This window comes from Globicephala melas, chromosome 11, assembly GCF_963455315.2.
Source record: "Globicephala melas chromosome 11, mGloMel1.2, whole genome shotgun sequence".
In the NCBI taxonomy this organism is placed as follows: domain Eukaryota; kingdom Metazoa; phylum Chordata; class Mammalia; order Artiodactyla; family Delphinidae; genus Globicephala; species Globicephala melas.
This window is the reverse complement of record NC_083324.2, coordinates 64,390,586-64,417,858: the sequence shown is the minus strand read 5'-3', so window position 1 is coordinate 64,417,858 and position 27,273 is coordinate 64,390,586. Positions and strand designations below refer to the sequence as shown.

The 27,273-nt window shown below is 51.6% G+C and overlaps 1 protein-coding gene across 1 annotated transcript in view; it reads right to left on the bottom strand.

Annotated features, from left to right (window-relative positions):
* The window catches only part of ANKS1A (ankyrin repeat and sterile alpha motif domain containing 1A), a 188,062-nt gene that overhangs the window by 20,810 nt on the left and 139,979 nt on the right, over positions 1 to 27,273 (bottom strand). The window contains 2 exon segments of the mRNA XM_060308659.1: positions 5,053 to 5,159; positions 10,337 to 10,403. Coding sequence (XP_060164642.1) covers positions 5,053 to 5,159; positions 10,337 to 10,403 — 174 coding nt within the window.

Here is a 27,273-nt window from a genome sequence, read left to right as displayed (position 1 = left end):
AATTTAGTCCGGGAGGCAGGATCCACACTTGTCTAAGAACATTCCTCTCAAAGCCTTAGCTCCACCGCCCCTCCAATGACCCGGCTGAGGGAGCTCTCCCTCTCAGGCCCTGCTACACGCTGGGGCCCAGGAACCCCTACCACACCCACACCCCACTGAGCAGTCAGCTCCCAGAGTGCTCTGCAGAGATGGGCCAGAGCTGGTGCAGAGAAGTCGAGGCGGGGAGGCAACCTGACAGCAGTGCCCGCAGCGGCCCCTTGAAGACGGGGAGGAAAGAAGACAAAGGGAGGGACATCGGAGGGTTGCGGTGAGGAGGGGGCGTGGGGAGCCAGGGCGGGAACCCAAGGGCACAGCCGGCTGCACACATGAAGCCGGCTTCCGGGGCTGAAGAGTGCGGCTAATCTGGGGAACAGGAGCAGGAAGGGAAGCTCGGGGGTCTGGGGACCTGGCTGGAAAGCTTCAGGGAAGCCAATAAAGAAGGACCTCCTTGCCAAGCTTACGCCTTTAGCTCTTGCAGGGCTCGGTCCTTTTCACCTGCCATCTCTCTCCCACTCGTGGGACCAGCTGGCACAGTCTCAGAAACAGACAGGAAAACAGGGGGAGGCTGCCTGCATGTGGCAGAAGCCTGTGAAGAAATAAATGGATGGGAGGAGCACGAGGCCTCCCCGACGCTGCCCCTAAGAGGCAGCGGGCTTGCCGGCTCAGTCTCTGTTTCCAGCCCATCCCGAACCCGCTGCCAGACTCATTTCCGCTTTCAATTTGTCCAACACCCAGCCTCGACCACCTCCCACGTGCCTGCTCTCCACTCCACCCTGCTGTCAAGCGGCACCATGACTCCCGGGAAGCTCTGCCTGGGGAGGGCACAGCCACAGGACCCCGCCTCCCAGGCCCAGGGCTCAGAGACCTCGGGGCTCCCCCAGAGCATGCTTTCGAGGCTCCTCGCAGTCGGGCCCAGCCCACCTCTGCTGCCCAGTCAGGGCCCTGCCCTTCTCTGCACCTCGAGCCAGATTCCCCTCACCACAGACAGTGTGGGCCTCTCCCTGGAGTCTTTCCAAGTCCTGCAGGCCTCTACAAAACCCTCAGGACAGCAAGCAGAACCCAGGGGTTCAAAGTTGGACAGATCTGGGCTAGCGTCCCAGCTCTGCCACTTCCTGGCAGTGCCTCCACCCTCTGGGCCCCAGCGGCCCCGTCTGCGACTTGATGGACAACTGCCCCAGGGCTGGACGCCAGCTCAGTGCCCGGCAGGCGGTGAACCCTGGGTAAGCGCAGGGCCTCCTCCCTGCGGCAGCACTTAACACTCGGCCGCTCTGTTGTTACTATCGCGCTGTGTGCTACCTTCTCCCAGCTCATCTGTCAAGTTCCTTAAGGCTCCTACATTATCTGCTTTTCTGATTTCAGATCCATTCATTGTAAGAAATGAATGGAAATCATTTCTTAATGATTTTAGCAGAAAATAGCAGAAAATCTATTTCACTCCAAAAAAAAGAAAATGAAGCCACCCATAATCCCCGAGATAACTGACTGTGGAAAACATTTTGGCTCACTCCCTGCACCTCTAGATGTTTTCTTTTTTTGAAAATTAAGGTCATGTTGCACATGGATTTTTGTGTCTCAATTTCTTCACTCAACACTCCAAGGTGAATGTTTCTCCACATCAGACAGTCTTAAAAACCTTTTTAAATGTCCACATCATACCCCAGCGTGAGAAGCACCGCCATTTACTCAATGAACACTTCCGTAAAGGGAGGGCAAGCCGAGTCCCAGATACAGAGACCTGCACCAGCACGCGTGAGCTGAAAACCTGCCAACCACAAATCACCTTCCTTCCGCGCTGATTAACTGCATTTCCTCCCTTTTCCAGAGAAAGCCCATTTCCTGTGGACAAGATTTGTGGTGAAAAAAATGGAACTGGCTCTGATGCACGAGCCAGTGTGGTGAGCTGGCCGGCAGATGTGTGAGCCTGATTCCCTGTCCCTTCTCCCAGGGTCTGGGGTCAGTCCCATCAGCCTTGGGAGCGAGCACCTGGCAGACCACGCTGCCCTGCCCCTGCCCTGTGCAAATCAGAGGCCCTTTCTGCCTGCAGACAAGAGGGTGTGAATAAAGTTCAAGGTGCAATCCTTGCTGGTCCAGCTCAGTCATCACATCACAGGAGGAAGAGCCAAGAGAAAGAGGGTGTTGAGCTTAGACAAGATAGGACCCAGGAGGCCGTGATAGAGGTCTTCAATTTTCTAATGGGCTTAAGTGTGTTCTGTGTGGCCCCAAAAGGTAAACCTGGTTCAATGGACAGAAGCCACAAGGAAACAGATTTTGGCTCAATATAAAGAATGCTCTAAACCAGCCCAAGCAATGCAGAGAGTGAATGGGCTATGCCTTTGTAAGGTGGAGAAGCCTGTTACTGGGAAAACATCACGGCAGAGCTCATCTGGAGAGGATTCGGGCACAGAGGGGATGATGAGACCACACGATGTTAAAGTCCCTTCCACGTTGAGAGGGAGCTGCGCGACCCCCCTCAAATGCCCTATACTCCTCCCACAACAGCTCGGAGGAGCCCGCCACAGGGAGATTCCATAGCAGCCATCAGTTTCCAGATGTTCCTACTACATCTAGAGTCTGGATGGCTTCCTGGGAGCCACTTGTGCATCTTGTAGAAGAGTCTCCAGCGTATTTCAAAACCAAGGGAAACATTTACAGCCTATTGGAAACCAAACCACACGGGGATAATACCACAGCTAACATGATGTAAGTTATACCATATGCAAGGAGGGAATGTTTCTAAACAAAAATGCTCCCTTCTTGTGTGTTTTCTTCCTCTTTTTTCTGGTTGCTAAAACTTAATTAGCCTTGCAGTCCATCTGGCAACTTACATGCAATTACCCAGGATACTTTGCATGGCTACTCAGGCCACTCGAGGTCTGAGAACGGACAGGCTAGGCTGCGGTGTAATCAGCATTCCTTCCTGCACGGACTCCACCTGCCAGCTGCCCCTCCAGAACCGAGAGGAGAGAGAGGAACAGCTCGCACCCAGAGCAGCAGGAGAGGCCTGGAAGGCCCTGGAAGAACTGAGCTGCTGGCCTCCCTCAATGAGTGCCCTTCCCAAATAGAAACAGACGCGTTCTAACAGAGGCCCTGCATCTTGCATGGATGTTTGGCCCAGGGCCCGCCCAGCTACTTTCCGATCTGAGCACAGGGGTGACAGGGAAGCACTTTTAAAGGAGTCTTGATATTCAAGGCTTAGGAACCTTAGCCTTTCCAAACTAGCAGAAGGAGGGGTGAGAAGTCAAGAGCTCAGCCCCTACGATTCCTAAGCATAGGGAGGGGACACTCTGTGACATCCACAGCCACCCTCCCTTGCCCATCTGACGGCCAGCGCTAGGAGAGGGAAGGCCCCTCAACACCCAGCACCAAGGGCCAAGTGTCCTCACTCACTGGCTGAACCCCCACCTCCACCTTGGGTTTGTCAGCCTTCCCCATAGAACATGGTGAGCCAGGGATTAGTTTATAACAACTATAAATATACTCAGTTCAACTTAGAAAAAATTGTTATTTTAAAACCTAAGATTTTTAAAAGCTGAAAAATAACTGGCCCGAAGCTGGTTCTGGAAAGGTGGTTTGCAGCAGCCTTCGCTGTCTGCCCTGAGGATGGAGACGGCCCAGGTGAAGTGAGCGGTCCCAGTCAGGGTCCCCCTGGGATCCCCAGGCCAGCTCCCTGGGTGGCCCTCTACTCAGGAGGCACCCAATGCCACCTTGTTGGTGAGAAGCCCACAGAGACCCACTCTGGACAGGAGAGGGCGGGGGAGCTCTGGGCTGACCGACCACCGCCCCTCAACCATGGCAGCGAGGGAGCTGGGGGGTCAGAGGTCTGCTTCAGGGATTGAAGGCAACTCAGCATCCACTCGGGACTGTGTTCCGGGAATTGTCAGAGTGGGGGATAGGCCCGCCAGGAATCAAGGAGGAGCCTCAAACCAGCTCCTGACATAACACGTGCAACAGGGCGACTTAAAGCGTATGAATGGTTCCATTCCCACTCCCCTCATCCTCGAGTAAGAAAGTGGCCGTGCAGAACGGTGGTTAGAGCAGGATCCCCGGACCCAGGTGCCAGGCGCACGTTTCTACCCCACCAATTCCCAGAGCTGTGGGTGTGAGTGAGACACTCCACTGCTCTGCATCTCAGGGCTACTGGGAGAGTCAATGAGTGGATACATGCAAACCACTGTCCCACAACTGCCCGCACACAGAGCACTAACAAGACGTGTCAGCTCTGTCGTCACCACTGCACTCAACACCTGCCCTGGGGCAGCCGGGGCTGCCTGGGAGCCGGAGCCAAAGCCCGGACCCAACCCATGAGGACATCTCGGGAGGGCTTCCAGGAGAGGGATGGTCACGGGCAGCCCACCCTGAGCTGCTTGCTGGACTGACACAGGGGGCACTGGATCCAGAGCCCAGGGTCCCAGCCAGGCCCCTACTCCACAGGGAGCCTGAGAAAAGACATTGGGTTTTTTTCTTTTTCTCGGAGCCGTTGTGCTCTGCAAGAAGAGCGCGCAAAGTTATAGCTCAGAAAAGGAAGCAATCCCTCCCACCCCCAGCTCAGCCTCTCGTCTGGGCCACCTCTGAGGCCATGGCCCCGCCAGACACTCAGCCTTCCTGAGGGAGACCAGGCTCCCGGCTTCAGTGACTCTGGGCTCCACGGCATAGTTTCGGGGAACAAAGGGAACTTCTGGTGTCCGGCTGAGATAGGAAGGGGAGTTGCCAGGGGGACCCGGCTGTCCCGTGCACCTCAATTCTCGGAGCCACCCACTGCCTGGTGTCTGAAAGAGAGCCGGGATGGGGCCAATGGGTGCATCAGAGACACGCCTTCTTGGACGCAAACTTGCAGAGCTCTCCCCACAGGGCCGTGTCCGGAGCGGAGCTGAGGAAGCAGGCGACACTCAGCTGAGCGCCCCGGGTTTAAGCCATGCAGCGCCCTCTTCCCCGAGACAAAGATCTACGTACAGTTTCCAACTCTAGCACGGCCTGGGCAGCAGGGAGCGTCTCCCCCGGGGCCTGGACACTCACCAGGAAGCGGACATCGTCAAAGCCATTGAGAAGCAGCCTGCTCTCATACTGCTGCAGCCCCACGGCCTCCAGCCACTCCCCGACGCTCTGCTCCGGCGGCCGCGAACCTGACGAGAGAGGAATCGGCAGACGCTTGAAAAGGGAAAAACCATTGAGGCGGTAGCAGCGGCACTCAGAGGAAGACAGATGGCACTGCCACATCATAGTCATTACCATAAAGCAGCCACACTCCGTACTAGAGGAGGGAGAGCGGTGGCCCCGCGGCCCCTCCTCAGTGGGTGCACCAAGGGCACCGGGCGGCCACGGCCCACTCACGCACCCCCCTGGGTCCTGCTGCTCCGGGGCCTTGCAGCACCTGCACGGCCGCTGCCCAGGGATCAGGGGAGCCAAGCCCCAACGCTCTCCGGGGTCGGCGCTCGTCCGCCTCCTCGGAGGTATTTCAGAAAGTCTGTCCCCACGGGCACCAGAAGGGGCCAGGGACGAGGGACAAGTCCCGCGACCTTGCAGCACAGGCCAGTCAGGTGCGAGCGCGCCTCTTCATGCAGTGGAGGGACACAGGCACAGCGACCACAGCGAGGACTCCGTTCACGGTCACGGGGAGCCAGCGCATGCAACGCAAGCAGCAGGAACCCGGCACGGGGAGAAAGGAGACTTTTACTTGTCTTTCCCCAGCAGTCCCGGAACAAGCAAACCATGGCCACCGGCACTTCGTGCTCAGAGGCTCAAGCCGGCGCGGTGCGTGCGGGAGGGCGCGCGCGCGCGCATGGGCCGGAGCTCCGGCCGGGAGCCGGGTCCCCAGCTAGACTCCGACTGCCGGCGAGCGGGGCGTCTCCCCGGCCAGGCCGCTGTCCACGGGGCCGCCTTCCCGGGCGGGGCTGTGTGGCGGGGGCTGGGCGTTCATCTTCCTCTTCCGACGGTGGCTGGCTGCTCCCGTGACTGGCCTGCCTGCTCGGCTGGAAAGCAGGCGGGCAGATCCAGTTCTTGGCTAAAGAAGACAAAGCCCAGCCCAATAAAGGAGAGAGAAAGGAAGCGGTCCTTCGTCAGCTGAGCTGTGGTGGCTCAAGTCTATTCCCATTCTGCGCTGCTCTCTCTTTGGCTGAGTGATAAAGACAGCAACTGTCTTCCCAGGGTCTCCGGAGCTTGCTGTCCTCCTCTGAGGATGAGCAGGGAGGGGAGGAGATGCATTTGCTTCCCTCCTCAGGTAGGACAGGGGAGCATGCTGGTGCAGGGAGGAAAAAAGTTCAGCCCTTCCGGGCAGACCTTGGATGTTCTGAGCCTTAACCCCACCTACTTCTCCAGTTCTCGTGGGCAAGAACAGATAAAAGAAGAAAAAAGGAAAAAGGGGAGAAGAGGTGCAAGGAAGGAAAAAGAAGAACCAACTATAAAAACATCACCTCCGGAGAACTCCTGACACGGTGAAAGTCATTATGCTGTTCCCGGCACTTTCTGCCCCTTGAGGCAGGCCAAGGCCAAGTGGCTTGGTTGTCTAGGAGACCCTGGTGACCCACTGTCCCAGGTTCCCCCTCTCCTCTGTCCTCTGCTGAACAGATGGTGGTCAGGGTCCCAATGCACACTGCAGCAGCACTGCGAGATGCCGAGTCTGGGGGCTGCTTGAGCTCCCCTGCCCTGGAGTGGGGCCGTCTGCTCCAGGAACCTAAGTGGTGGGCTCTTGTATGCCCTTGATGTCAAGTGTCCCCCGGCTGCTGATTCATTCCTGCTCGTAATCCCCCGGCTGGGCAGCCGTGGTCCGGCCTGCTGCTGGTGGATGTGTGCGTGTCCAGAACCGCAGCAGAATGCTTTGTCTAAAGGCTCCTGGGCTCTCACGCTGCCTGCTGCCGGCTCCACAGTCCTTGCTCGCTCTCATAACGTCTGGCCCTCCCCCCCTCCTCCCCTGCCCACCCTCCTCCCTTCCACACTCAGGAAAATACATCAGGGAACGGACATCGCAGCAGAAGCTGCTGCTTCTGCCACCGAGGGAGAAGGAGACAGCAGCACCAGCATCGGAGCAAAAGGACAGATTTTCCAATATCTGCTGTTGCCTAATACACACGCGTACAAAAGGCAGAGATGGCCAAACTTTACCTCCAGCTCCAGGGGCTGGAAACAGCTTATCAGAGAGAATAGAGAAGGAACAGTTCTGTAGTTTTGGCCGATAGTTTCTAGGACAGCCAGAGAGGGGACAGAGGAGGGACACTGTCCTGAGGGCACAGCCCACGGGTTAAGTGACCCCCGCCCCCACTTCAGGAATGATTGTGCCTCTGCCAGGCAGATAAGCGGCGCAGTATCACAAAAACAGATGACAAAATAAGGACATTACAACTAATAGTCCTCAGGTGAGCGCCCCAAACAACTTGGGAAGAGACTTCTCTCCAGGCCGTCAGAGCCCAGCAGAGAAGTGCCAGGCCCAGGGCAGGCCATTCACTCTCTGGCGGAGGAAGACATGGGAGGAGAGGTACCAAGGACAAGGGGAAACCAGGACCAAACCCCCAGTACAGCTGAGGAGACAAAAACGGTAACATGTACAGAGACACAAACCCAGGGACCACGTGTCACCCTGTAAACTGTTGGTGGCCCTGGTGAAGAAGGGGCTCTGTGTGCTGGGAGATCAGGCCCCTAAAGGAGCCTGCATTTAACAGCTACTCAACAGCTAAACGGCTGGCTTCAGCAAGAGACAATCAAGCGTTCTCTTCTGCTGGCTAGAAAGAACAGGTCTTTGATGACAGCAGCCAGAGTGGCCCAGGCCAGGGGGAAGGCTCGCCCTCCCTGGACTCCAGACAGTGGGATGAGTTGTAAAACATGCTTGTTGAGGATACGGGTAACCAGCTCCAGAGCTGGCCACTAGGAGGCCCACAGCCCAAAAGAGGAGTGAGATTCAAGTGCCATACTGGGGCACTTCAGGACACAACCCTCTGCAAAACCAGTCACACCAGGCAATCCCATGCTTAGTTAAGGGCTGCTGGCTGGCACGCCTGCTTCTCCTCCCAGGATGGCAACCCCACAGCCCAGGCCTCTTCTCCTAGATCCAGAAGCCCAAGGACAACGTGAACTCTGACAATGATCATTCAGAATAAACAAGAAATCTGCTCTGGTCTGAGCGGAAGGCTGGTGTTCCCCGAGGTCCTGGGGAGAGCCCCCTCCTGACCCATCAGACAGAAGACAGAGGTCACAGGCAGGCCTGAGCCCACACTCTCCATCCTTCACAGCCTGGCCGCCATGCGGATACTGCGAGCTGGGACTCTGCAGCACGGGTGGACGCACCCTCTGCTCATGGCCACCTTCCTGTGCCCGCCCTCGACTTTCCTAAGCTGGGGTATGGAGGATGGCTCAACTCAATGCTGCTAAAACTGTGTGTTGGGATCCAGAAACCTAGGGGGGTAGCTGGACCAACTCCTGCCATTCACATGAGTTCATGGGGGGCGAGAATTGGAAAGTGGGGCCCACAGGGCAAGGAAAGGGCTCAGTGTCACCAGCTCCAAGAAGAAGGGCTCTTCCAGAAGAGTGTTTTCCAGAAGGGCTGCCACATCTCCTGCTTTATCAAAGCCAGGAGGTAATGGCCTGATTCTGCCCCAATCTCTCAAGCACATGCAACTGATGTAGGCTCCTCAGATGCAGAGGGGTACAGGGAAGCAGAGAGCAGCCTCACAAAAGCTGACTGCATCAGACCCATACCTGCTGCCCCTAAAGCACATGGCAACAGTGTTCGTCTCAGTCCTGAACATCTATTCCCAACAAACACACGCTCTTGGTAAAAGCCTGCAAACCACAACAGAAGGAAAGCTCCCCGGACTGCGTGTAGGCAAGTGCCTGGAAAGACAGCCACAAACTCTTAGCCAGAAGAGCCACTTGTGCAGACCCTCAGCATGATCCAAGACTGGCAAAGATGAGCCCAACCCAACCGGACCCTCTCTGCTAGAGCCCAGGGAAACAGGGCTGAAGGGGGGTGTCTCCAGGAACACAGTGGGAAAAAGCGTGGAGGGAGACAAGGTAGGGGGGCAGACGCCCCTCCTCTCCAGGTTTGTCGATATGAGAAAGTAATCACTTCCTGGAGAAAAATGAGCATAACTACTATTTACTGAGTACCTCTTTAGCTCAAGTGTTTGTATATATTACTCACTCTTAACAAACATAAGAGAGAAGTACGATATCCAAATGTTGTAGATGGGAAACTGCGGGCTCGGAGGGAGTAAGCGACTCGCCCTGGACACACAGGTATCTAGAATCAGGATGTGAACCAGGGCTGCGGCTCCAGAGCCCATGCTCTCTCCACAAGCCCCATGGCCTCAGCAGCAACTTTATCCCTGACGTGCATACTTGCCCCCATCCCTCAGACTTCCTGCCAGGGCCAGAGGCCCATGGAGGAACTAGAGGTGTCACTCAGGGCTTACAGGTCAATCCTGGATGGAGCCTCCTAAGTGAACAAGGAAGCCACCCCTTCAGGGCAGAGAGGCACTTCCCCAATAAGGGGAAGAGGCCAGGGTCCCAAGCTGCTTTCAGCCCAGATGCACTGGTGGCAGTTCCGTCTTCAGATGCTTGGGGGAGGGGGTGCAACAGGTGCTCTGGGATGCACCTTTAAGATGTCACCTCACCTGAGCAAGTAACACAACCATAATTCTATTACCAAGAAAAACAGCTCAGGTATGGCCTCCCTAGTTCCTTTGTTTCAAACAAAGGAAATGGAGGCAGGCCTCACCTGTAGGGCTTTGAGATGAAAAGAATACCCCAAGTAACAGTGATCTGAAGTAAAAATGATGAGTGTCTAAGTAAATGGAAAAGTGGAGAAACAGACACAAGGAGGAAACAGCAGAGCCAACCCTTCCAGGCGATGCAGGCTGAACAGTCCAACCCAGCGCTCTGCCGCTGCCATGGATCAGGTGAACGAAAGCCACGTGCCCATGAAGAGGTAGTGCCAGAGCCGCCTGGGAAGCTGGGAGACCAACACGAGGAGCACTCCACATTAAGCCAATCAGAGAAAGCCTACATTTATGAAAACAACGATGAATAAGTGACAATCGTTCACTTTTTATAAAAGGGCTTCCTAATAGACAGCCTAAAATTCAATTTGTATATTTTCCCCTCCACTATGTAAAAGGAGTCATGGCTCCTAAAGTAAGAGCTAGATGGGCTGTGTGGACACATGAGATCCCAAATTGTAAGAGAGTGACGTGGTCTGAGGCTGACTTCTCTCACCCCCCAAATGTCTGTCTTCTGCGTCAGAGAAAAACCTGAGCTAGAAGGGACCCAGAGGGTGGTGCTCCATGGGGAAAACGGCTGCTTGGTACCATACCTGAGATCTTCTGCTGTTCCTGAGAAAAGTCGATCCCTTCTCCAATAGAGCTCATGATCTTCTCAATCTGAGATGGAAGAAAAGAGGAACAAAAAGGAAAGGCTGTCAGGCTCGAGTCAAACATCGCCAGCTCACCGTCAGCGCGCACACCAGGGTAGGCCTCCGGGTCTCTTCCAGACGATTCCAAGGTCCAGCACCAACCTGCAAGGTTTCAGAGCTCACGGTGCTCCGATCAAGAAAGGCTCTTCTCTGGCCACAGCCCTGTAGGGTCTAAAGACGAGCTCTGAAGGGAGTGAGCGGGTAACAATCGGAGCTCAGCTGCTAGAAACGCCCAAGAGCCTCCCTTCCAAGGCAATTTATATGTCAGTCCCCCCACCCTCCAGCTCTTTCAGACCCAGCGGAAACTGGGCAGAGGGTGCAAGAGCAGGCCAGTGCTGGCACCCTTCACTGCTCATGCCAGAATCTAAATTCCATGAGGGCAGAGGCTTTGCCAGCTTTGTTCCATGCTATACCCCCAGCGCCTAGAGCAGTGCCTGGCAATTCGTAAGCATTCAACAGATAATTGCTATTGCATGACTGCCAGCTCTGAGGGGTGGAGACATTTTCTAGAGCACCTGAATGGGCACATAACGCTGAATGGAGGATCATTTGATCCCTGGAGGCCGTCAGTCCTGGATGCAGCTCTGCATTCAGGGGAGAAGAGGTGCAGATACTTGTCCTTCCTCTAGACCACAGCAGAGAGAGCTGGTCTCAAAGCATCCAAATGTCTCCAGCATTGCCCCCTGTATGGACCACCTGTCCCAGCCATCTGGCTTTGGTCACCCTGGGCCAGATCTAAGCCCCCTGCTCCCGGAAACCTGGCTAGGGGCAGGCCCAGACAGCGAGGAGGAGCCCCCCCTCAACCCCAATTGGGTTGCAGTGGTAATGAGCTCATTCACTGCTCTTTTTCCAAAGAAAGGAAAAGAGGACCTTTTGTACCAGGGCTTGGATGTTTCTTCCTCTAAGTGAAAGTAAGGAGCCTCAGGTCTGACAGTCAGAAAAATAACAGCTCTCCAGCCAGCCTCCAGCTGGCAGGCAAAGGCAGCACTTTTGACACCCGGCAGAACAACACAGGGTAAGCACCACCTCTCCCCTGGCAGCCGGGAGCACAGGAAGGTCTTTTCCTCTAGCAGTCACCTAACTGCTTGTTAATGCATACTGCGAACTCCAACCCTGAGCTCAGCAAAAGCAAAGGAAACAACACATCTGACCCGTGCAGCAAACGGAGGGTGTGCCTCGACTTATCGGCCGGCAGCCCAGAGGCCGGCATCAGAAGCAGGCAGTGCCTCGGCAGGTCTGCAGTGTCCCTTAAAGAAAAGGCCCCCCTCCCTCCAGCCCTCTCCAGAGCATCCCTTTCTCTGGCCCTGCCCATTTCAGGTGCAACATGGCAACGACCCAGCCAGCCAGGAGGGTACTTCTCCCCCACCCCCGCAACGCCGCAGTGCTGCATCCATAAAATTGGGGGTGGATACTGCCTCCCATAAAGGACTGTGTGGATTAAAAGTATCATGTACATAGGCATCTGGCCAAAGACCTGGCTCATAGTAGATGCTCAATAAAAGGTTAGCTTGTTTCCCACTTCCCCTCTGTTGTCCACAGTGCTCCGACCTAGTAAAACTTATTTTTAAAGTTTTAAAACATATTTTTACTTATATTTATTTTTTGACAATACATCCACACGATTCAAAACTCAAAACAGGCAAAAGGTTATTCAGAGAAAAGTCTCCTTCCTACTCCCGTCTCCCAGCTGCCTATAGTTCTTCTCTCTGGAGGCAACCAGTATAACCAGTTTCTCAAGTATCCCTCAGATCTATTTGCAATTAAGCAAATATATGAATGTATTCCACCACCCCGCATACTGATATGCTGTTCTGCATCTTGGTTTTTCCACTTAATAATGCATCTTGGAGTTCTTGCCACAGTTCATAAAGAACATCTTTTTTTTTTTTTTTAATGGATGAGGTATAGTCATCCCGTGTAAGGCTATATGATAATTTATTGAACCAGTCTTCGGACAGGCACGTGTGGAGTTTCCAATCTTTTCTCATTCTAAACAGTGCTACAATGAATACTGTTTCACATACATCTTTGAACCCAGGTGCAAGGATATCTCTAAGATATCCTAGTGATCTCTTGGAGTCCTTCCAGGCACAGAATCTTGAGTTAGCAGCAGGGACCTCACAGGTCATATAATCCCAACTCCCATGCCATGTCCAGTTCTGCTAAAGACCTTCCAGAGATGGGGCACTTGCTAACTCTCCCAGTCAGTTCACCCTATTTGCATAAAGCGCCAAGTTATAACGTTTGTCTTTCTACAGATTTAAACATTTTTTCTAACTTCATCTCCTCTTCCACAGGAAAGGCTTAGGGATATATGAAGACAGCTCTTACCTTCCAGATAAACTCTCCCCCACCACCAGGCTGCAAGGCCCAACCTGGCATTAAATGACACATCAGTCATTACATTCAGATTTCAGAAGCCTCAAAGCTGGGCAACGAGCAGGCACTCCACAGGTATCTGTTGGTGTGCCTTCTTTTTCTTTTCTGCATTTACAGGAGAAAAGTAGGGTGCTTAAGGTGAGGAAACGTTTTCTTACATGGGGGGTTGGGTCCTTATCCCTGGAATGGCTCTACCAGCCTTTGGATGCCTCCTCCAGGCCAAAGTGGGTAAATGTGGGAGAATCACCACTGCAAGCACCAGGACAGATGGAATCAAGCATGTTTTATCTGCCATTCTTCCCCCTGGGCCTGGCTCATGGTAAAAGAGGCAACTGACAGACAGACAGACAAAGAGCAGTTTACATTTACTTAGAGCCAACAACGAAAAGCTGTTTTCCCAAGGCCACACAGAGTGTCAGGGTGGGAAAAACTGAAATGGAAGGTGACTCCAAGGTGTCTTTTGAAATAAAGTCAAGCCCTACATTATATATTTCATTATCATCATAATCACCTAACACCCAAAGCCCTGGCTGGCCTGTCCAATCAGGATCTCCTGGCTGCTCAACGCATGACATTTTGCCAAAGGACCTTTGGAAGTCAGAGTGAGCAGGGTTGGACACGCTGCTGCTCCTCTGCTGCTGCTGCTTCTCTGCTCCGTTCCCTGCTTGCCCCAGGGGTCACCCTCAGGTGAAGAGCTCAGCTGCCACAGCCCCCTGGGTGCTTCAGCCTGCAGGCCAGCTGGGAACTGCTAGCCGGGGAACTCTCAGAACCAATGTCATCCAAACTAGAAAGTGTGTTTTGTTTTCTGTGAACGGCAGTAGCCAAGTCCAGCTGAGAAGATTCTAGTTTATAGAGGAACTGAGAGCTCTCCAACAGCTTGCAACCCAGGACTCCTTCCAGCCTTGGTGGAAGCACAGGGCTAGGAGGGAAGTGGCGGTGAAGCGGGCCTGTGCGGGCAGAGACTGGCAGGTCCCCACCCAGCCCCTTAGCCAGTCCGTGGACACAGGGAGGAGTGGGACCTCATCACCTCCCCCTGCCACACCTCGGGGGCCCAGAACCAGCGAAGGGGGAATATGGTCATTTCAGTCTAGACACAGAGGAGCGGTCATAGGAGACAGATACCGTTCTGATCTACACACTTCGTGTAGTTTAACCATTTAGGCTTGAGTTAAAAAACAATTTGATTAGGCTGCTTTCCCAGAAACATTCTGCATCTCAGGGGAATGTCAGGGGAAGATGCAGGTGGAATGTAGCAGAAGGGAACAGTTCAACATTCTCTTCTTCTTCTGTTGTTTGGGATCCATGACATTTTTGGAGAGAGATGGGAAATGGCCATGCTTTAATACTGCACTTCAGGACTTCCCTGACGGTCCAGTGGTTGAGACTTTGCCTTCCAATGCAGGGGGTGCGGGCTGGATCCTGGTAGGCGAGCTGGGGTCCTGCATGCCTCGGGGCCAAAAAACCACAGAACAGAAGCAGTATTGTGGCAAATTCAATAAAGACTTTAAAAAATGGTCCACATCAAAAAATCTTTAAAAAAAAAAAAATACTGTGCTTCACATGAACTCTATAGAGAGCTCAGCTCACATTTGTGTTTAGTAAAGTAAATCCTGAAAGTTATCACCATAATGGACTCATCTATTCAAAAAATGCTTGGAAATATTCCATTTTCAGCAAGTATTCAGAATTATTCCATTCAGACTTTTTTTTCCCCCCTACCAGGGCTGTATAAAATGTGTTCCCTGTATGGCTAAAAACAGAACCAAAACCAAACACTAGGAATCCTGCCACTAAGGCCCTCTCCCATCTGCTTGTTAGGAACACAGGATCCCGGATGCCCACAGGCTGGCAATGGGAAGTGACATTCTATATCCAGAGAGGCTCCACTCCGGTCACCATAACCTGGCTGCCAGGAGCAACTCAGATCATACTAGGCTTTTCCATGGACACTGGGAGTCACAGGGGCAGGGGGGAGAAGACAGCTGCTGCGCGGAGAAATACCTCCCTAGGTTCTGATGGGTCTTCTGTGCCCCAGGAAGTGTGCTGGATAAAGGCGGTCCAAGGAGAACCACAGCCTCGGTGCAACATGGCTCTGAGGCCCGTGGGGAGCCTCCCTCCTAGCAGGTGGCACGAGTGAGAAGCAATGGGCATTTTCAGGGGCTCTCACTGCAAAAACATCAGGGGAACAGGAATCAGTCTGGTCATAAGCTGAGGCCTGAGAGGAGAAAGGGAAAGAGATTGCCTTTCTCCAACCTTCTTTTGCGGCAAATGGGAACCTGAAGGGAGATGTTTCTGGAATTGATTGGCAACTGAATTTGGTGCCTGACGTCAGACACTCTCCCCCACCCCCTTTTGCTGCCTGCGGAGCTATCAGCCCCCGAGGACCCTGCCACCAGATGGAAAACACACCAGTCCCGTTGGGCCTGTACCACCAGGGCTGGAGACACCATCTATCTCTCCTTCTCTACCCCCAACAATTAATGCTTTACTGGCCCAGAAACACACTGTGCTTGCACTGTAACTTCCCAATTAGCTGTTTTATGGTGTGTCCCAGAGACACTATAGGACCAATAAAGGTAAGATCCCCGTTTCATACTGTTTCTTTAAGAGGCCACATGGTGACTTGCACAGAGCTGGCACGTGGAGGGGCCGGGTAACAAACAAGTTACCATTTGTTAAATGCCCAGGCCAGGCTAGTCACCTCACTGATACAGTAAGAGGGGAAAGGTAGCCAACACTCTCAACCCCAGTCTGGATTCTCTAACACCCCTTCCCTCCTCATTTTTATCTTTTTCCAACCTCCCTGGGTTGCTGGCACAGTGACCTCACCCCCCACGACTACCAGCTGGCCCTTTCTCTCAACAGTCCCTCAGAGCCTCGACTCACTGCCAAGAAAACGTGTCATCCCATTTTTCAGGTGAGGATGCTGAAGCACTACCCCACAGCTAGACGCCCAGCAGCCCGCTGATGGCACTGCTCTCAGTGGGGGTGCCGAGCCTGCCCTCTGGCGGGGACCAGGGAGGCAGACCCTCTCCCCCCGCTGGGGCCAGACAGCCCGGCTTGGACAGCGCCCCCCATTCCCAGGAGCACAGGTCAAGCCCTCGCCTCCTCGACCTCCCCAGAGGCCCCGAGCCCCTGCCCTCAGGTGACCGACGACACCGGAGGTGGCCCCTTGGCTGTGCAAGGCACCCTGACGCTGCTGACGCTGCCTCCCAGGCCCAGCGAGCACATAAGAATTCATCACCATCTCTGTCTTCTGCGGCTCAGCGGCCGACAGGCACTCCTCAGCCTAGAGTGGGCTTTGATTCCCCACATTTGAAAAAGGGTCACCGACCAGGGTCTGAGTTATTTGTTCCCTCTCCCCACATACTGAATTGCACAAGGCCTGGGGAAAGACAAAGATGGATTGAAGTAAATTATTTGTCCTGATTTTCTAACCTTGTCAACTGCATTTATAGGAGAGGGACGGGGTGGGGGGATGGAAGAAGACAGCAGGGGATGAATACAGATCTGCCAGCGGGCTCAGGGCTGTCCCTTCCGAGGCAGCTCCACTAACAATGAATCACCTCTTTTCCACAGAGCAAGGTTAGTCTCAGTCTCATGGGGTTGGGGGCGACCTTGGATCTTTACCGTATTTATTGTTGTATCCCCATTTGAATCCCCTTTATGCTGCCACCTTCCTTCTCAATCCCCCTTTTCCTAAGAGACTGGGAGACCACAGAGCTGTTTTGTTTCAAAAGTCTCTGTCCTTCTGTCTCTGACACAGGCTCAAATGAAAGCCCGAGGTGTGCTGCCCCAGGCTACGCTGGCCGAGATTGGAAGCCCGTGACCTCAGTCTAAGTCTCTAACTCCCCTTCTCCCTCCTCATTTTTATCGTTCCCATACCTCTTGAGTGGCTGATACCGGCCTTGCTCCCCAAAGCATCGCACACCCCACAACTACCTGCTGGCCCTTTCCTTAACCGATGCTCGTGCCCCAGACCTGCCACTTGGCAGAAAGTAGACGAGACCTGCCAAGTGACCTTCTCATTCTAGAACAGCCTACTATACAAGCACTCTTTAACTCAAAGCCCCAAGAAACTGCTGAAAGAAGAAAAATAGTTGGGAGACCTAGATTTCAATTAACTTATTATTGCTGCCACGTAACTCTAGGTTATTCGCCAAGTACTGGCTTTAATAAGTGGGACAAGACTCTAAAAGATTAATGAGGATTATGTATTTGGGTTCTAGTCCAATTTACGCAATCTACTTTCTGTCCAGGAGCAGGCTTATTCGGGTGAGGAGGGTAGGAATGCGGAGGAAGCCACTCAGAAAGGCTGCAGTTCTCTCAAACACTGGGGAACCTGCCTCTTGGTCCTTCTTCAATTTTGCTTTCACCACCAATTTCCAAGTAACCTTCCCTTGTTGGTCCTGTTCTTCCACAGCCTGAACTTCACTACAGTGTGCTGCACTGTTAGTACGGCTATGGATTAAAGGAGCCCAAAGAAAACACCCTAAGCATCCACTCAGAATTGATTTCCTCAGCAGTGTGGCCAGAGAAAGAAAGGGGTCCTATATCCACTGGCTCCTCAGATTCTGCAGGGGAACACTTGCCTTGTAATATCAGGGGACACAAATGTAGAATTTTGAGTACCAAATTATATATACTTAAGATGTTAAAAAAAATTGTATATGCTTGATACAAATACACTACCAGTAACCATCAGATGCGCAGAGACTTCCTGCAGCCTGCCACTCCTAAGTATCTCTGAACTTGTGAAATAGGAAGAAGTTGGACAGATGAAGTTGATAGAGTCCCCCAAATTCATTTTAAAGCACTAGTTAAAATCTTTCAGATAAGCCTTACACAAAAGAGCACATACTGCACTGATTCCAGTATGTGCTCTAGTTTATATAAAGGTTTAGAATAGGCAGAACTAATATCCAGGATTGGGAAAATGTCAGAAGAGTAGTTGCTGGGGGGTGGGGAGGGGTAAAGATTGACTGGGAAGGGACTCGAGGGAACTTCCTGTGGTGATAGTAATATTCCTGTATCTTGACAGGAATTTGGGTCACACAAACGTATGCACTTATCAAAACTCAGGGAATGGTAGACTCAAGATTTATGCATTTTATTTGTATAAATCCCCACCCCCAAAACTATAAACAAATACCAAACTCTAAGTAATGATATACATGTTAAAATGTTTAGCGATGAAATGTACTGATGTTTGCAAGTTATTTTGAAATGCATCAAAATATAAAATGGATTTTATTTTATATTTTGATGGGATGGACGGATATGAGATAAAGTACAGCAAAATCGAAATGTAGAATCTAGGCTCTAGGTAGTGAATATATAGGCATTCGCTCACTATTCAAAAGTCTCTTTCAAGTTTTCTGTACATTAGAAGTTTTTCAGAATAAAATACTGGGACAAAAATCTCTTTCAGGATCAAATCCTTTAGAGAATAATAAATGGTAAGATCAATACTGGTTTGAGCTTCATCATTTGTAATGAACTCTGCTCAACATGCTAATAAGCAGAGACATGCCCAATAGGCAAAGGAAACAAAGAGAAAGGAATGTGGGAAAGCTGACTTCACCATTATTCTGAGTCACTAAGCTTTCAGGGTTAAGGGCTCTCAGCCCCGCTCCTCTGTGGTGTGGCCTTCTCTATTCTGGAACCCAGGCTAACCCCAGTCTTGACAGTCTGAAAACTCAATTATCGAAGTGTTCCCAGGGATGAACAGGCCCTGGGAAACTGGTTCATATAATCAGACTCAAAGGACACTGATCCCTCTGTGAGTTGCTTTAGCATGACAAGGAGCACATTAGGACATTTGGCTAGCAGGATACATTTGTATCCTCTACAGCACGGTCCCCAACCTTTTTGGCACCAGGGACTGGTTTTGTGGAAAACAATTTTTCCACAGACTGGGGGTGGGGAGGGGTGGGGGGGGTCAGGCAGTAATGGGAGCGATGGGGGAGAAGCAGATGAAGCTTCACTCACTCACCACCGCTTACCTCCTGCTGTGCGGCCCGGTTCCTAACAGGCCATGGGCCAGGGGTTGGGGACCCCTGCTCTATAGCCTGAAATCAATAAAATGGGATCAAATCCACCCTCAGAATACTGCAAGGGAAAGGTGTGTGGACCATGCCAAGAGCTTATTCAATTATCCCTTGGGACTTCCCTGGTGGTCCAGCGGTTAGGAATCCATCTTGCAATGCAGGGGACTCCGGTTCAACCCCTGGTCGGGGAACTAAAATCTCACATGCCGCAGGGCAACTAAGCCCGCGTGCCTCAACGAGAGAACCCGCGTGCTGCAGCTACAGAGCCCACACGCCCTGGAGCCCATGCGCCGCGACTAGAGAGAAGCCCACTAGAGAGAAGCCTGTGTGCCGCCACGAAAGACCCTGCATGCCACAACGAAGATCGCGTGTGCTGCAACTAAGACCCGACGCAGCCAAATAAAAAAAATTATCCCTTTCCTACTTCAGGAGGTCATCTTTCCTGAAAATCAAGTACAGGTGCTCACAGCAAGGTACCCTTCTCCTTGGAAAGTACTTGGGATCAACACTGTTAAGACTCCAGCCTTCCAGGGTGGACAGGTTCCAGGGCGAAATTCTCTCAGTCAGGTGCCGTGCACTGAGTACCCCCTGAGTGCCCTCCCGGCGATTCAGTTCATCCTCACAACCAGCTGGGGGGCAGGGGGGACTTCCCTGGTGGCGCAGTGGTTAAGAATCTGCGTGCCAATGCAGGGCACGCAGGTTTGAGCCCTGGTCAGGGAAGACCCCACATACTGTGGAGCAACTAAGCCCATGAGCCACAACTACTGAGCTTGTACTCTAGAGCCCACGAGCCACAACTACTGAGCCCATGTGCCACAACTACTGAAGCTCGCATGCCTAGAGCCCATGCTCCACAACAAGAGAAGCCACCGCAATGAGAAGCCAGCACACCGCAACAAAGAGTAGCTCCTTGCTCGTGGCAACTAGAGAAAGCCCGCACACAGCAATGAAGACCCGATGCAGCCAAAGATAAATTAAAAAAAAAAGTTCCTCCCACTTTAAAGAAGAGGAAACCAAATATCAGAAAAGTTAAATAACTTTTAACTTCAATAACATGATCACAGGAGTAGAACTATGTGGCCAGTGCCTGATTAATTATCTTCCTAATTCAGCTTATTTAGGGCCTAGCTTCTACTCTAGTAAAGCCCAGAGTAGAATTTCAAATACGTGGGACTGAGGACATTGGAAAGGCAGTGTACACTGATGGAAAGAATGAGAACTTTGAAATAAGAAACCTGAGTTCAAAATCCACTTTAAAAAAAGTCCACTTAATTAGCTGTGGAACCTTGGATAAGTCATTTAACATCTCTTTCAATTTCCCTTTCTATAAAATGTGAAAAAATTCCTTACTCATGCAATCATTGCTACAGGCAAATTACTTGACCTGTCTTCTTAAAGCCTCAGTTTCTTCAAAGGCAAAATGAAGACCTCAACACGAGGTTCCTATAAAGATGTGAGACAGCACATAAAGAGTCTTAGTGAAGTGTTTGGTTCCCAAACAGAGCTCTAATGAGGAATTAATTTATTATGACATGAGTTTGAGCAAGCTCTGCACCACCTAAAAGACATGGGCTTCGCTGGATGACATCATCCTAGAAGGAAAGATAAGGTTCTTGCTCCCATAAGCACAGATGGAGAGATCTGCTCCTTATCCAACAGCAGTGTCTGTCTGTCCCTGCTCCTGGGAGATCTGAGGCCCTGCCACATCCCCGGGCCCCAGCAGGAGGTACGAAAGTGCCTTCTTAAATTAAGTCCTTAGAAAACAGGGTTGAGCCTAAAAGTCATTTCGTTTTCACTCTGTAACCCACTTGAGCAGATGCAAGCCTTCCTTACACCAAGAAACACCTGCAGCCCTTGTAAAACCACAGAGGCCAGGAAAAGGAGTCTGCACGGTCCCCCTCCATTGCTCATTTTAGCTTACAGAGCTTAGAAGGGGTTTGCCCTCATGATTCACATTCATCTGGTTCCAAAAGAAACAGAATTCTACCCAAAAAACAAGTTAATCAAAACCCAGATTCCTTTTTTTTTTTTTTTTTAAAAGGACAGACCAGAGGGAAACGGCTTCCTTCTGGCAGAAAATGTTTGGAACTTGCTGCGTGAACAATAGCTCACTTCCTGGATGCTCAGCTGGAGGCTGCTTCTCCATTCAGGGCAAAAGTTTCATGTGAGGGAGGTGACGGCTTTCTACAAGGCGGCTCCTCAGCAGGAGCACACAGAACCCCGGACAATACCAAACAGAGGAGAGGGAGGAGAGGGGAGGGCTAGAAGTCTGGTGTGGGCACCATTCCCTCACCTTAGAGAAAGCTGGGGAAACAGGCGGAGGCTGTGGAATCCGCACGGTCATCTCTGACAGGGCGAACACCAACCCTGCAAGCTGTTAACAACTCAACTGACGGACCCTCAGTAACTAGCCCAACGCCAACCATGTTCACAGCGGGCAGGAGGCTCCCAGGCACACCTGTGGGTCTTCCGCTTCCTCCCGCTGAGGGTTCTGCTCATCAAGAACCAGTTGGGATCACTTCCAAAACTGTTTAAGATGGTTGTATTTGTTGATGGAAACAGAAAATTAAACATTACATAAGCGATGAAATAAGTGCAAAAAGCTGTTTCTGTGGCAACCTGGTAGATGCTTCGAAGAGACTCAATAACAGGATCATTTTTTAAAAATGTGCCCTTGAATTGTGTTGTTGGAGAAATAAACCATAAAAATTTCTAAAAGGATTCTGTGCTCAGACTGCTTCACAAGTGGCCAAATTCTAGCTTTGCTTTTAAGAAACTCAATCTAGAAGTTTAAATCAATCATATATTATAGATGTGGTTCATGTAATAAACAGGACAGAGAACTCCAAATTAGCAGGTCCACATGGAAAGAAAAAGCCCCAGCTCCACAAAAGACTAGCCTGCTCACCTATGCGTTTGGAGTTAAAGTAAAACGTTTGTATCCTTTTTAAAAATGACTTCCTCCTTTAAAAGAGTTTTGTGATTAACCAAACAACCCTAGTCCTGACTGGCCATGTCAAAAGCCTCCTGGGGGAGCTGGCAGCAGTGTCTGATAAGCTCTCGCCTCTGTTATCAATACCCCAAGCTGTGCATGTAGGAATTCTCAAACCACTTTCATTATCTAATAAGTTTAAACTCCCACAGACACAGAACGCTTCTCTGGCTGCTTTCTCCTAAAGAGCCTCTCCGCTGAGGGCTGGAAAACCATCCCAGGTGACTCGAAGCATACTTCCAGCCCTTCCTTCTTCCTCATCGTGGCTCCTGTTTGAACAGTGCCTTATACTTTCACTGATCATCACGGCCATGGCCCAGGGCCAAGCAGCCCAGGCTGTGTGATCGCTCCTGGTTACAGAGCCAAGTCATGGGCTCTTACCTGCTATCACCTCAGAGGCCACCTCTCACTAGTCAAACTTCCAGCTTCCACTCATTGCATCTGGCAGGTAGTGAACAGGAACCGCCGTCAGCCCACCCAGATCTCCAGCTGGGAGCACAGAGACAAAGGGACATTTCATCTAAGACCTCCTCCTGGTCCCCTTACCTTCCCTGGCAGACCATGGGGCAGGGAGGCAAAGCAACTAGAGTCCTCCAAGTCTCAGAGGTGTGTTCTAAAGCTCAAGAGCATCCAAGGTCATCCTAAACAAAAAACCTGAGCTAGGAACTAGTCTGTGCCCTGCCCTAACCCCAATCCCAAAAGGCAGTGCAAAAAGTCACAGAAATGGCATCCTTATATCCCCCAAATATAATCATGGAAGATAAGACACACGGAAATATGCCACAGGAGTGGTAGGTACATGGAGGATAATTATTTTCCGGGTGGAAAGCAGAGCTCAGGGGTACAGACAACAGCGAACTTGAGATGCCTGACCCTGGCTGCAGGCTGATGTGGGGCCTACTGCTCAGCCCACCATTCCCACCAACCCACGTCCCTACTGCTCCTGAGATCCCACGCCTGGGCCTGGCAGGCCTCTGCCTCCTCTGCAGCCCCCAAATCTTCACCCTATAATTCCTTCCAGGTCCAGCTCTAGTCACCTGTGCTCTTCCACGCCATGTGGTCTAATATAAAAAAGTATTCCAAGTCAGAACAAGAAGAAGGCTTTACCCTTGGTTTGTAACTTTGGTGAAATACATTAACCTACCTGAACCTTGTCTGTAAACGGGGATGAGAACACCTGCTTCGAGGTACAGGATGGGGATTAGACGCGATAACACAGGGAGAGTGGCTGGCACACAGCAAGTGTTCGATAAACTCTGGTGCCCTGCCAGCACCCTTCTTGGACTGACTGCATCTGAGGTTTCTGTTTTAGGATCCTTACAGCAGAGGCAGCCTGGCTGTCCCGTACTAACACAAACATGCCCATGTAAATATGGTCCGAGGACTGCGCCCAGTCCTTTGACATAAGTGTACCATGCCTCTTCCGCTTCTTTTGTGTTTCCCACTGGTGCTCCTAGCAGGTACTGAGCACTGGGCGGGCTTAGTCAATACCCAGTGGAAAACACACAAAGAGCTTTTAAAGTGGTTATATCTTAACCGATTTTTAGGGAGGAATTTGTTTAGGACATAAATCTTTCTTCCATCTGAGATTTTTCCCAAAGAGGAAATGAGAGGAGGAAAGTGGTGGCTTTCCCAGCAGCTATGTGGCATCTTTCCTCCTAAAATTCCTCCAATGGCATCCTCACTGCGTCACTAAGTTCCTGCCAACATCCTCTTGCATATCAGCCCTGTGATGACCTCAACCACAAGGAACTGTGTTCTTTCCTCTTAAAAAAATGAAATATTTCCTAAATTACAAAGAGTATATTTTATAATATTGTAATTTCAACAATAATAAATGACCCATCCACATGCTCACCACTTGGTTCAGGAAATAGAACACGACCAATTCAACACAGCCTTTCCTGGATCAAGGCCCCCCCTTCCCTGCCCCTCTGAGGCCACCAGCCTCCTGCATTAAATGCTGTCATCCTCTTGCTTTTCTTTAGAATTTGCCACCCACGTCAGTGCTCCTAAGCAACATGGGCTCCTGTCCCTCTTTCCTGGCCAAGTGGACAGGGGCACAACTCGATGGCCCTGAAGAAACACAACAGGCTCTGAGCCCAGAGCTCAGGGACAGGGCTCCCTTTGGCTGGTGAGGAAATGGGAGGCCACGGAACAGCCCCAGCATTTGAAGACACAGTACTGGTAGAGGGAGAGCAACAAACCCTCGCTTCTCATCAGGCTGGCAGGGCGAGGTCACATGCCTTCTGGGACTCCTGAGAAAACCCATTCCCTACATGGGCAGTGGTATGAAAAGGCTATGGGCTAACCACACCAGACAACCAGAAAGAACACAGCCTTTCCCAAACAGTCTCAGTGGGGACTGCCCGCTCTGGGAATGCCCTGGGGACCTGCACTCTTGGGCCTGTTGGCAAGGGAGTCTGGCAAGCTGCAATGACAGAGTACATGCACTTTCTCAGGAAGAACATGAAAGGCTGCACACGGGAGAGGAAAGGCAGAAAAGACGGCCACACTGCCCCTCTCCACACTGTGAGATCCTGGCCCTGGGAGACCCCTGGGCCACCTACCCTGCCAAGACCATCTCTCGCCTTGGCCTGCACCAAGATTCCAGAGCGACCACAACCCACCAGTCCCAACTGTTCTGCAAGCATTTACCACAGCCAAGACCGTTCCCCAGGGGCTGTGGGTGTGCCTAGGAGGGAGGGCCCTTCGGAAAAGGAGTGGGAGCTACATACAGCGTCAAGACAACATCGAGAGGGAAAGGTCGGTCAGAGGAGCCAAAGAAAGACTGAGTTTACTCATGTTTGCGTGAGACCCAGGACAACCATTACTTTTAATATTTCTCATAACTTCATAACATCTCTACTGTTGGCTATTTGTTTCCCGTTTTTGTCTTGTTTGATAGGCAGTAACAATTGAAAAGGGGGCTGCGTGCTTACTTCAGAGGCAGCAAAGCTGGGGCAATACTTCCACTTTGTCCCTTCCTCGCAGAGTTCTGGGATAAGAGGAAAGAAGGGGGAGACAGAGTGGGGAAGGCAGGCTGGGGAGGTGTGCCGGGCCCGGGGGTCTACAGAGAGAAGAAAGGGTGGAGAGGAGGCTTGCTGATGCCCCCGAGAGTCCCAGGCCAAAGGTCAGGGGTCCCAGGTTGGGCTTCTCACCTCCACTGTTAACTGAGGTACAGGAACCTTGTCTTCTAAGATTCTACCTCTTACACAATCAAATAGTTGAGCAACAGATGAACTCAGAGAGAGAGAGTACAAGTTCAGACTGAAGGAGTGTAGTACTCACGGCAACCGTGATCAACAAGAGATTTGTTTTTCTCAAGTATCTTTGAGCTCAGGCTGTGTGTGTGTGTGTGTGTGTGTGTGTGTGTTTGCACACACATGCATCAGAATCTCAAATATGCTCCTACACTGTTGAAAATAAACAGGATGGCTCTAGTCAAAACTGTTAAGTATGAAACCTCTACCCTCCTTTTTTTCTTTTTATACTTTGCTCCCAGAAGTGAGAATAAGCCCTTGGGCCCTCATCGCTGTGTCGATGGCAATGGAGGACAGGAAGGTGGGGGCCACGTGAGGTAGGAAGCCGCAGACTCATCCAGCAGGGACCTTAGAGATGATCCAGCTGAGTCTCTGTTTTGCAGATAAGGAAACTGAGGCTCAGAGACGTTCAATAACTTAACCAAGGCAACGAGAGGGGCGATACAAGGCTGACCCTTGCTTCTTGCCTCTCTGCTGAGTCGCCCCACTGAGCTTGCAGCTGGGGAAGTGGCAGAATACGGAGCAGCCCTTAGGGAAGCCTCCAGAGGGCTGAACCCTGAAGGAAAAAGACCTGAGGTAAAAATGAGCTTCTCTGCATTCCGGGGCTCTTATCTCTTTTCGGAAAATGGCTTCTGTGCAGAACACTGTGCTGGTTCCACTTCAAGAGAGGACATGGGTCAGAGGTCCCTGAACTTAGCAAATGTGTGGGCCATTTCCCCCGCTAACTGGGATGATGGGAATGTTATAAGGTTGCCTTTTCATCATAACACATAAGGACTTTAAAAATCAACACAATGGAAGCATGAGGAAGATCTTTGTGATGAAAGAACAATGCTGCATCTTGACTGTGACGATGGTTACATGAACCTACACATAATAAAACTGCATAGAATCACAATCCCCCCCTCACCCCTGCCAAATGGTGAAATGAGAACAGGGTCTGTGGATTGTACTAACGTCAATTTCCTGACTCTGATATTATGTGAGAATTATGTAATGCATTATACCATTGGCAGAAACTGGGTGATGGGTACCAAATAAAGGCCCTCTCTGTACCATTTTCTGAACTCCCTATGAATCTATAATTATTTCAAAACAAAGAATATGAAGAAAGAAAATTTTTAAGTTAACATGAAAACTATCCCTTGTTTTATAAAAGGACAACTGAAATACAACAAAAGGATGGACATATTTAGAATAAAGGCAGTTGGCAACCAAATACCATCAGCACCACCGTGACACTCCTCATTGTCCCTAATTTTCTCCTTTTATCGTGATTCAGTCAAAATTGTGTTGGGGACTATCTTAGTAAGAATGCAAAATTCCGGTCCTCCATCCTAGCCTGGCAAGCAAACTCACTGTGCCAACAGACCCACCTGAAAGGAGGCCTGGCATACAGCCCCCTTTCTTCCCAGCCCGGTTGGCTTCGGACAGTTCTCTGCAGCCCAGAGAGACTAGAACACAAGAGTGGGACAGGATGGGAGTGCTGTTTGAGGCCAAGGGGAAAGGGCACATAGGGTTTGCTGGCAAGAAATTGAAGTTTCTCTTCTTCTCCTCTTACCAGTGCCCAGAACCCTCTGCTTTTCCTGTTCTCCTCCACCAGAGCAAAGAGACTCAATGTCAGCCATTTACAATCCCAGGTTTTTTTGATTTACTGCCCCCTGCCCTCTTTCTGGCTCAGACTCTGAGACCCAGGGTCTATTCTCACAGCATCCTCTCCTTTCCTGCTGCCACCACCCCTGGCAGCTGCTTTCAGAGCCCTGAGGACTTGCCTAGCACATCCCCTCGAGCACCCGGACCCCAGGAGCACTTATCTGTCCTGATAAGTGCCAAGAGGGATGGGGTGGGGGTGGGGGTGGGGAGCCACCAAGAAAGCCAGGAAAGTCTCAGCCCTGGGGACACTGACAGGGTGGTGTCAGCATTCATCATTTCTGAGCCCAACAAGCCCACAGTTTCCAAGTGCAAACACCTGCAGCTCTCCGAGGGTTCTTTCGGGCCCCCAGAGCCCTTAGGCCTGGATCCCAGGTGGACTGGAGGGGTGGGGAGTCAATGTCCTGCCCCACCTTCCCGCTAAGGGAGCAGCTCTCACTCAGACTGACTGGCTCCCTTCACCCCAGGTCCCTGGCAGGTTTGAGCCTAGGTCCAGAGTGGCGA